The sequence below is a fragment of the Benincasa hispida genome, chromosome 3 (genome assembly GCF_027475165.1).
Source record: "Benincasa hispida cultivar pf3 chromosome 3, pf3_genome.v1.1, whole genome shotgun sequence".
Lineage (NCBI taxonomy): Eukaryota > Viridiplantae > Streptophyta > Magnoliopsida > Cucurbitales > Cucurbitaceae > Benincasa > Benincasa hispida.
Genome location: NC_143480.1, coordinates 2,291,415 through 2,302,493, shown reverse-complemented (window position 1 = coordinate 2,302,493; position 11,079 = coordinate 2,291,415). Strand labels below are relative to the sequence as shown.

The 11,079-nt window shown below is 34.5% G+C and overlaps 1 protein-coding gene across 1 annotated transcript; it reads left to right on the top strand.

Moving 5' to 3' along the window:
* Positions 1–1,070: 1,070 nt before the first annotated feature.
* On the top strand, positions 1,071–1,885 carry LOC150036947 (NAC domain-containing protein 30-like). The gene is made up of 2 exons (XM_090311697.1): positions 1,071–1,444; positions 1,621–1,885. The coding sequence occupies exons 1-2, from the start codon at positions 1,071–1,073 to the stop codon at positions 1,883–1,885; spliced, it is 639 nt and encodes a 212-aa protein (XP_090167823.1).
* The last annotated feature ends 9,194 nt before the right edge of the window (positions 1,886–11,079 follow it).

The following is an 11,079-nucleotide window of genomic DNA, read 5'->3' as shown; positions in this document are numbered from 1 at the left end:
GTGGGCGATCGTGTAGTGAGGAAAGAGAGCTCTCGAGAGTGGGAATTCGAAAGATGCTGCCATGGAGAAGCCATCGCAGCGTGCCACTCATCATCTACTTCCACTAGGTAATCTTGTAGTAAAGCTCAGCGATTGTGTAGCGCTAGTTATACGATCGTATGGTAAAAGATATGCAATTGTATAGGTTTTAAGAAGGCAAGCGACTAATAGTAATAGCTAAACGATCGTGTTAAAGTTTGTGGGTGATCGTGTAGTGAGGAAAGAGAGCTTTCGAGAGTGGAAGATGGGAAGACGCTATCAGAGTGAAGCCATCGCAGCGTGCCTTTTATTGTCTACTTCCACGAAGCGATCGTGCAGTAAAACTCAGCGATCATGTAGCACTTTGTATACGATCTTATAGTAAAAGGTATGCGATCGTATAGGGTTTGAGAAGGCGATCGTCTAATAGTAATAGCTAAGCGATCGGGTAGGAGTTTGTGGGCGATCGTGTAGTGAGAAAAGAGAGCTCTCGAGATTAGGAGTTCAGAAGATGCTGTTGTGGAGTAGCCATCGCAGTGTGCCCTTCATCATTTACTTCAACTATGCGATCGTATAGTAAAGCTTAGCGATCGTGTAGCGCTTGATATACGATTGTATAGTAAAAGGTAGGCGATCGTCTGATATAACATAATATTATCTAACCTAAAAATTAAAAGAAAAAGGAAATATTAAAAGTCAACCGGAGAAAAAGGCATTCAAAATTGAAACACAATAATCGGATAAAATATCAAAGCATTTCAAACTTAAAGGAAAGAAAAAGTAGAATTTGGGATAAAAAAACAAAACTTGATATTCTCCAGATTGATTTAGAGCTAATATATATATATATATATATATATATCTTTAAAAAGATTACGGTTAAACAAATTAGATCTCAAACAAAAAAATTGATGTCTATAAATATGAAGACTTCGACACTCAAATAATTTCAATCATAACTTCTTTGGAGACATCTACACTCAAACCTTTGATCGCAGTTTCTTTAATAACTGAGAAATCAACTAAGCCTTCATCCCTGGTTGCTATTGGTAATGGATTCAAATTCATTGCAACAGGCTCTGAAGTTGTTGGTTGGCTTTAGGTTTAACCCTACAGACCAAATACTCATGGAGCATTATGTTTACAATAAGATTCATACCCTTTCCCATTCTACACTCGTTGTTTTTTACTGTGATCTCTACGGAGATTTAGAGCCTTGGGAAATTTGGAATTCCTATGGAGGTGTTGATGGCCAAGACCTCTATTTCTTTATGAAACTCCAAAGGTCCATCAATAGTTTGGGACAATTATCTGCCCATGTCAATTGCAAGATCGACTTGGCTGGCGGTACATGGAGTGGTGAGAACTCAACCACCTCGATTTCTGGAAGCAACGTCCCAATAATTGGCTACTGTAGACGATTAAGGTATCGATAATAACGCCTTTATTTCTATCTCCAACTTTGTGGCACTTGTGTTTTTAGTTTTATGTCACCCTTTGAATTTATTGTTTGTTTTCTCTTAATTTTTCAATTATTATAGTTTTCAACTTACCATTCTTTTGAATTTAGAAAGAATAATTTTTACCATTTCTTACTATTAGGTACGAGAATCCTCAATTACGAGAACATCATGGTGAATGGATCATGCATGAGTATAGCTTGCATGAGAGTGTGATCACATATGGTTGTTCAGATCCAAACTATGTATTGTGTCGAATTAGAAAGAATGAAAGACCCAAAAGAAAAGCATTGGGGATATGTAATATTCAACCTACGAAGAAGAGGGTTTTGGCACCTAAGATTCATGATACGAGGAAGATTAACCAAAGACGACCTACAAGAAAACAAAACAAAATTTTGCCTTAGCAATTAGCAGAGCAGAGTGTCGAGACACCTAATATGGTATGCCACATGCCTTGTTTAAATCTATATTGAATAGATAAACCCTAGAATCATTCATGTCAAATTGTCAAGAATATATACATACCGGATTCCATTGAAAGATTGATGATGACTAAGTGGAGACTATTGTCTTCCTCAACCAAAGCTCCAAATGCTCTAAGTGGGATCTCTCTCTAGATGGGATTCAAGAAAGACTGAGTGCTTATTGCTTTGGTATCTTGGGGACCATAGCCTTAAGGTCTCTTTATATACTAGTTCAATTAGGGTTCCCATTAAACCATAATTAACTAGGAATAGGCTTCTACCCATTAAGTCCATACTCAATTAGGAATCTAGGGCCTTAATTAATTAGATCACATAATAGGGCCCAATCTAATAAAATAACCCAATGTGATAAATTATTAATCCACATACATAGCCCATACTTTAATTAAACATATTATTATTTAAATATGTCTAACAATCTCCTACTTGGGCTATGTCTGTGTACCTGATATAATTAAATCACATAAACCTTAAGCGCGCATAAACAGGTTATTTCAATAATAGAATTCTCCTTTAGTTCAATCTGGTCCATCTCCTGTATTAGCACGGAATCAAGGCGGCTTTCATCACTACCCTTGTAACAAAACCTTCCTTGATCACAAATTCCAATACATTCAATGACATAGATCAAGTATGGATGGATAGCTTAGAAACTACATGCAAAGTGATCTAAATCATGCCTGTTTCCAACTGGTCCAAATTTCTTAATGAGATCATGCTAAAAAACTTTATGCTAAACTGCATGCATGATAAACGAGTTCAGATAATAAAACATAAACCATCAACTTTATTCTAAATAGAAAATAAACAAAATAAGGTCAAAGAATCCTCAATAACAAACTCCCACTAAACCATGGAATCAGAAAAGTGACTAATACCCATGTGAGCAACATGCTCATGAAAAACTTTAGGTGGTAAACCTTTAGTTAATGGATCTGCCACCATAGAGTTTGTTCCTATGTGTTCTATCGAAATTTGACCATTCTGAACTCTTTCTTTAACAACCAGAAACTTCACGTCTACATGCTTTAACTTCTTATTACTTCTGTTGTTGTTGGAATACATCACTGTCGACTTATTGTCACAAAATAATTTTAGTGGTTTTTCTGTGCCAACCACTATCCGCAGCCCAGTGACAAAATTTCGCAACCATATTCCATGATTGGATACCTAATAACATGCTATAAACTCCGCAGCCATGGTAGAAGAAGCCATAAGTGTTTGTTTAAAACTTTTCTAGGATACAGCTCCTCCAGCCAACATGAAGATATAGCCTAAAGTGATTTGCAAAGTGTCTTGACATCTAGCATAATCAGAATCAGAATACCCAATGATCTCCAAAACTTCTGGTCTCCAATAAGTGAGCATATAATCTTTTGTTCTTTGTAAATACCTCAAAACCCATTTGGCTGCTTTCCAATGATCCATCCCCGGGTTACTCAAATATCTGCCTAACACTCCAACTATGAATGCAATATCTGGATGCGTACATACTTGGGTATACATTAGACTTCCAATGGCCGATGCACAGGGAACTCTACATCTTCTTAGTCTTAAGTGTGGTCTTGGGGCATTGACCTAAATGAAATTTATCACCTTTAGCGATCGGGGTATCTCCCGACGCATAATCTTTCATGCCAAATCTACTCAAGATCTTTTCAATGTAGTTCTTTTGTGACAATCTCAAAATACTTTGAGAACGATCTCACAGTATTTCAATTCCTAATACAAAAGAAACATCACCAAGATCCTTCATCTCAAAATTTCTTTTGAGAAATCTCTTAGTGTCATGCAATAAACCTACATCATTACTAGCTATGAGTATGTCATCGACATATAACACTAGAAAGATTGATTTACTCCCACTGAACTTGTGATATACACAATCTTCCACAATGTTCACCTCAAAACCAAATGAGGTATCACTTCATGGAATTTGTGATACCATTGATGAGAGGCTTGCTTGAGACCGTAGATGGATTTCTTTAATTTGCACTCCATAGACTTTGAATTACCAAACACAAAGTTTTCTGGTTGAACCATATAAATCGTCTCATCAATGTTCCCATTGAGAAACGCAGTTTTTACATCCATCTAGTGTAGCTCTAAATCAAAGTGAGCTACTAGTGCCATGATTACCCTAAAAGAGTCTTTCGCTGAAATCGGAGAGAAAGTCTCTTTGTAATCAATGCCTTCCTTTTGAGTAAAACCCTTTGCAACAAGACGAGCCTTATATCTTTCGATATTACCATGTGAATCCCGTTTTGGTTTTAAATATTCATTTACAACCTATGGGTTTCACTCCTGATGGCAATTCGACAAGTTCCCAAACGTCATTGTCTTTCATGGATTTTATTTCCTCTTCCATAGCACTTATCCACTTTTGAGAGTTAGAACTTTGTACAGCTTGTTGGAAGTTGATTGGATCATCTTCCATTACGTCTACATCATCCTGATGTTCTTAAAGAAAGATAATATAATCATCTGGAATTGCACTTCTTCTCTCTCTAGTAAATCTTCTTAATGGCACTTCTTGAGGTTATTGAGTTTGAACTTCAGGTTCAACAATAGGGACTTCAATGTTGTCTTGTTCTATAATTGGTTCAATAATGAAGTCAGGAATTGAAGCCTGAACATCATTTATAATAATATGAGGAAAAGAAACCAATTCCTCTTCAAAGACAACTTTCCTTATGTTATCTCCCCCCCAAACTCAACATCTTCAAGGAATCTAGCATTTTCTGTCTCAAACAATGATTTAGAAGTGGGATCATAAAACTTGAAACCCCGAGAGTGCTCAGAATACCCAACAAGATAGCAGCAAATAGTTCTTGAGTCCAATTTTCTTTCATTAGGCCTATAAGGCCTAGCCTTAACTGGACAACCCCAGATGTGAAGATGCCTAATACTAGGCTTCTTTCCTGTCCACAACTCATTGGGGGGTTTTAGCTATTGCTTTACTAGGTACCCTATTAAGGATATATGTTGAAGTCTTTAGTGCCTCAACCCAAAGGGATTCTGGTATAGAAGAATGACTAATCATACTTCTTACCATATCCTTAAGTGTTCTATTTCGCCTCTTCGCTACACCATTCATGCTGGGTTTTCCCGGCATAGTGTATTGCGGGATGATTCCACATTCCTCTAGGTATTTGGAAAAGGGCCCTGGACGTTCACTTGATCCATCATATCTATCGTAATATTCACCACCACGATCAGATTTGACAGCCTTAATTTTCTTTTCAAGTTGAAGTTCGACTTTAGCTTTGAAAGACACGAAAACGTCCAAGGATTGAGACTTCTCATGAATTAAATATAGGTACCCATATCTTGAATAGTCGTTTATGAACGAATAAAATATTGTTGTCTAATCCAAGAGTCCGTAGGGAATGGACCACAAACATCTGTATGTATTATTTCTAAGACGTCTGAGCATCTGTTGGCACCTAATTTTCTTATGTTTGTCTATTTTCCCTTAATACATTCCACACAAACGTTGAAGTTGCTTAAATTAAGGGAATCAAGAATTCCATCTGACACAAGTCTCTGAATTCTCTGTTTAGAAATGTGACCTAAACGCTTGTGCCATAACATAGCGGAATTCTCATTTAATTTACGCTTTGTACTACATGAATTAGATAACATGATCTTGCAAAATGAAGCAAAAGAATCAAGCATATATAGATTATCAATTAAAGAACCGGTACCAATAAGTTTAGAATCTTGAAAAAAACTAACTATATTATTTCCAAAAGAACAAGAAAAACCAAATTTGTCCAAACTGGAAATAGAAACTAAATTCCGTCTAAATGACGATACAACAAAAGTCTCATTCAGATCCAAATAACAACCAGTTTTTAAAAGTAATCTAAAATTTCCAATAGCTTCAACTGGAATTGCTTTGCCATCACCCACATAGATGAATCTTTCAGTATTACTTGGCGGCCGAATCCACAGGCAACCTTGCTTTGATATACTTATGTGAGTAGTAGCACCAGAATATACTCACCAAGTATCTTAACTTCAGAACAAACCAAAGTAAGAAGTTTACCTTTCTTTACACGCCACTTGGCGTACTTGGGACAATCTTTCTTGAAGTGATCTTTCCTTTTGCAGAAAAAACAAGGATTTTTATTCTACTAAGATGTCCCTTCTGCAACATCCATAAATTTCTTTTTCTTCTTATCACGAGAGCATGTTGCCAAATGAGCACTTTCTATCCTTTCTCTCTTAATCCTATCTTCTTCTTGCACACATTGTGAGATAAGCTCATTAATACTCCATTTATCCTTCTGAGTAATATAACTTATCTTAAACTGAGTGAATTGCGCAGGAAGAGAGATAAGTACCAGATGCACGAGTAAATTTTCATTTATCTCGATATCAAGTGTCTTTAATTTACCTTGGAGATTGGACATTTCCATAATGTACTCCATTATGTTTCCATTGCCCTTATACTTCATAGAAGTTAAAGAAGTCAAAAGACTACTTGCTTCCCTTTTCTCATTTTTAGCAAAATATTTCTCAATTTGAGAGAGGAACTTATTGGCATTTTCACTTTCCGTGATAGAGCCCCGAAAAAACTCCAGAATGGAGTGCCTAATGATCATCAGACACATGTGATTTGACCGTTCCCACTTCTCTATATTAGTCGTATTTGGTTGTTCCTCAGTAGAAGTAGGTTTATCGGTCCTTAATGCAAGGTCCAAATCCATACACCCGAGAAGTTTCCCTAGGTTTTTCTTCCAAATCTTGAAGTTTGATCCATTCAACTTAGGGATTGAACTCAGATTTCCAGATATTTGTGTAAGACCAACTGAAACAATAAACAACAAAACATATGCTCACAATTAAAATATAACAAAATAATTTCACATATGTGGTGGGGCCCTTTAACAAGATACCTAACACAACATTGATGTCCAACCTTTGGGCAAAAACACCAACTATAAATGGTACTCTCAATGTAGTAATCAAAGTACTAACAATTAACTCTGTCAAAAAATAGCCTTTCTTTGGACGGACTATTTTTCACATGAGCAATCCTTATAATTGTCATATACTCATTACCACATGCATATCCACAATTTGGCCAAATAATTATCTTCCTTTGGGCCGATAATTATCCGCATAAATTCATGAATATGCACATCTTATATATTTTAGAATTAAATTAATCTAGATAACAGAGGCTACTTTGGTAACATATTATTTTGACCAACTCAATCAAAAATATAAGAACAATAATATAATAATATTATTGTACAAAAATAAAAGAGAAAGAACACCAAATAGTCTTTACCAATATTCACTTAATAATTGCATACACATTATACAATTAAAGCAACAAAACATTTGAATATCACTAAATATCATCAATCAAATTTAAATTTAAATTCACCACATTATCAATCATATTTAAATTTAAACCATAGCATGATCAATTAATATTGAATCCACAACATGATTATTCAAATCTTGACTTAAATTACTAGTAAAACTTTAGATTCAAATTCAAAAACCTATTAATTTAAAAGTTAGATTTAAATTCACTAAATTATCAATAATCAAGATCAAGAATCACCGGCAAGATCAAATAGGAAACACCAACCAAAATTTCAAAAAATTATTCTCTTTCTCTGCCGCAAATTTTAATCTCCAAACAACAATCGACACAGTATTTGTTTGCGGATTCCGTTGACACAATTAAATGATAAAGACACATAAAAAAATGGTTGTTTCTGCACTATTTTTTTTTTTTTATTATTGAAACCCACAAAACCAAAGAACACATGTACTTTAATTTTTTTTTTCTTTATAGCCAATGAATCTTGATTACTTTTTTTAGAAAATCAACCAAATTCATTGAATGCTCCAATAATAACCCTTCGATTGCACATAAGTCGCAATCTTCTACCATCATAAAATTGCTGCTCAATCGGATTCAATTTTTTTTTTTAAGAACTTTATTATTTAATTCTTTAACCAAAATCAAAATTGAATCACAATCCCAATGGAAAACAAATATAAACCAACAATGTAACATGAAAAACATGCTCTGATACCACTTGTTAGCATAAATACTTTATATCTATATTGAATACATAAACCCTAGAATCATTCATGTCAAATTGCCAAGAATATATACATACCGAACTCCATTGAAAGATTGATGATGACTAAGTGGCGGCTATTGTCTTCCTCAACCAAAATCCAAATACCCTAAGTGGGATCTCTCTCTAGATGGGATTCAAGAAAGACTGAGTGCTTATTGCTTTGGTATCTTGGGGACCATAACCCTAAGGTCTCTTTATATACTAGTTCAATTAGGGTTCCCATTAAATCCTAATAAACTAGGAATAATCTTATACCCATTAAGTCCATACTCAATTAGGAATCTAGGGCCATAATTAATTAGATCACATAATAAGGACCAATCTAATAAAATAACCCAATGTAATAAATTATTAATCCACATACATAGCCTATACTTTAATTAAACATATTATTATTTAAATATGTCTAACATTGTGATCCTAAACTGACCACCAACCAAATTGCTCATGATGTGTCCTACTTGGCTTTGATGACCACCAAGAAAGGTATTAGTGGTATGCCTGAGCCTGAGATGATTATCAACCAAATTACTAGTGACATGCCTTATGCTCAAAATATGAACATTATGCCTCACATGCCGGAAATCACCACCAATACGATGGAAACTAATGACGAGATACAATGGAGTGAAATATTAAGTTTTGATTTCAATGAGGAAGATACCAAAAACACAAAATATCATATTCAACAAATTAGGTTTATTAGATGAGTATTGACCGAATGTAAGAATGTGACATACAATTGAGATATTTGTATTCACCCGTAAATTCTTCATCACATTATTGTATATAAATATTATATATTTTGAAATCACTTTGAAAGAAAGAATTCTCCATGTATTTTGAATTAATAAAATACTTAATGTTTATTAGTTTATATAAAATTAGTTAATGTTGTTAGTTTACAAAAAATTATATTCGATCCATGTATTTCCTCTGTGTCTTTGACCTCCTATAAAACCACTTTGAAAGAAAGAATTCTCCTGTAGCTAGCTATCCATTTTCATTTATAATGATACTACATCGACAATTTATATTTCAATATTCTATATAGCCTTTGAAGAATTTCATTAAATTAGGTTGAAAACTTGGTTGTGTACAAATAATTAAAAAAGTCTTACACAAACATAACTCTCAACTCATGTACAAATAATTAATCACTGAATATCTCGTTGGTAATTTTGAAAACAAGGGATTCATTGTATTTCATGTTTGTAGATGTTTGATAGCTGATTTAGAACTTAAAATCTAATTTAAACAATTGATAGCATTGAAATATAAATGCTGCCAACAATTTCGGAACCTCTCCAAAAGATTATAAGCTATAATTTCAGACATATTCTAAAATTTAAACATAATTATCTGATATAATATTATGTACCCTAAGGATTAAAATAATAATAAAATAATAAAATACTTCAACCGGAAAAAAAAATAATCTCATAGAATATTAAGCACTTCAAAATATAAATAAATAAATGTAAAATTTGGGATTAAAAAAAGTTTATATTCTCCATAATGATTTAAAATAAAAAATAAAATGCCTTTCCGAATGATTTAAATTAATTAACTTTTTTATCAATCGAGCTTATAACATCAATTAGGTCCCTTGCTAGCTCACAATAGGTAAAATAAGAATCATTAGTTTTGAAAGAATTTGAAATGTTCAAATTGATTAAAGGAATTTATGTTAATTGTACATGATAGAATTAATATAATGTATATAGATACTTTATAATATAAAGTTATTTTTTAATGACTCCAAATTTAAACTATAGGATAGGAGAGAAATGTAAATTTGAATATGATTTAAATGTTTAATTAATTAAATTGGTTACTTAATTAATTTTATTAATTACATAAAAAATTAACTCTCGAGAGTGGGAGTTTGGAAGACGTTGTCGTGGAGAAGTCATCTCAGTGTGCCGCTCATCGTCTACTTCCACTAGGCGAACGTGTAGTAAAGCTCAGCGATCGTGTAACACTTTGTAGACGATCATATAGTTTCTGAGAAGGTGATCGTCTACTAGTAATAGCTAAGCGATCGTGTAGGATTTTGTGGGCGATCGTGTAGTGAGGAAAGAGAGCCCTCGAGAGTGGGAGTTCGGAAGATGCTGTTGTGGAGAAGCCATCGTACCATGCCCTTCATCTTCTACTTCCACTAGGCAATCGTGTAGTAAAGCTCAGCGATCGTGTAGCACTATGTAGACAATCGTATAGTAAAAGGTAGGTGATCGTATAGGTTTTGATAAGGCGATCGTCTAATAGTAATAGCTAAGTGATCGTGTAGGAGTTTGTGGGCGATTGTGTGGTGAGGAAAGAGAGCTCAAGAGAGTGGGAATTCGGAAGAGGCTGTCGTGGAGAAGCCATCGCAACGTGCCGCTCATCGTCTACTGCCACTAGGCGATCGTGTAGTAAAGCTCAACGATCGTTTAGCCTTTGGTAGACGATTGTATAGTAAAAGGTATGTGATCGTATAGGTTCTGAGAAAGCGATCGTCTAATAGTAATAGCTAAGCAATCGTGTAGTGAAGAAAGAGAGCTCTCGAGAGTGGGAGTTCGGAAGTCACTGTCGTGGAGAAGCCATCGCAGCGTGCCCTTAATCGCCTACTGCCACTAGCCGATCGTATAGTAAAGCTCAGTGATTGTGTAGCCCTTGGTATACGATCGTATAGTAAAAGGTAGGCGATCGTATAGGTTCTGAGAAGGCGATCGTCTAATAGTAATAGCTAAATGATCGTGTAGCTGTTTGTAGGCGATCATGTAGTGAGGAAAGAGAGCTCTAGAGAGTGGGAGTTCGAAAGATGCTGTCGTGGAGTAGCCATCGTAGCGTTTCATTGTCTACTTCAACTAGGAGATCGTGTAGTATAGCTCAGCGATCGTGTAGCACTTGGTATACGATCGTATAGTAACTTTAAACATAATTATCTAATAATATTATCTGTCCTATGATTTAAATAATAATAAAATAATAAAATACTTCAATCGAAAAAAAAAA

Bases quoted from the DNA above. Each gene is read 5' to 3' on its own strand.
- LOC150036947 (XM_090311697.1), top strand. From the start codon at position 1,071: ATGGATTCAAATTCATTGCAACAGGCTCTGAAGTTGTTGGTTGGCTTT. The intron at 1,445-1,620 runs GTATCGATAATA...TCTTACTATTAG, and splicing joins GGCTACTGTAGACGATTAAG to GTACGAGAATCCTCAATTAC.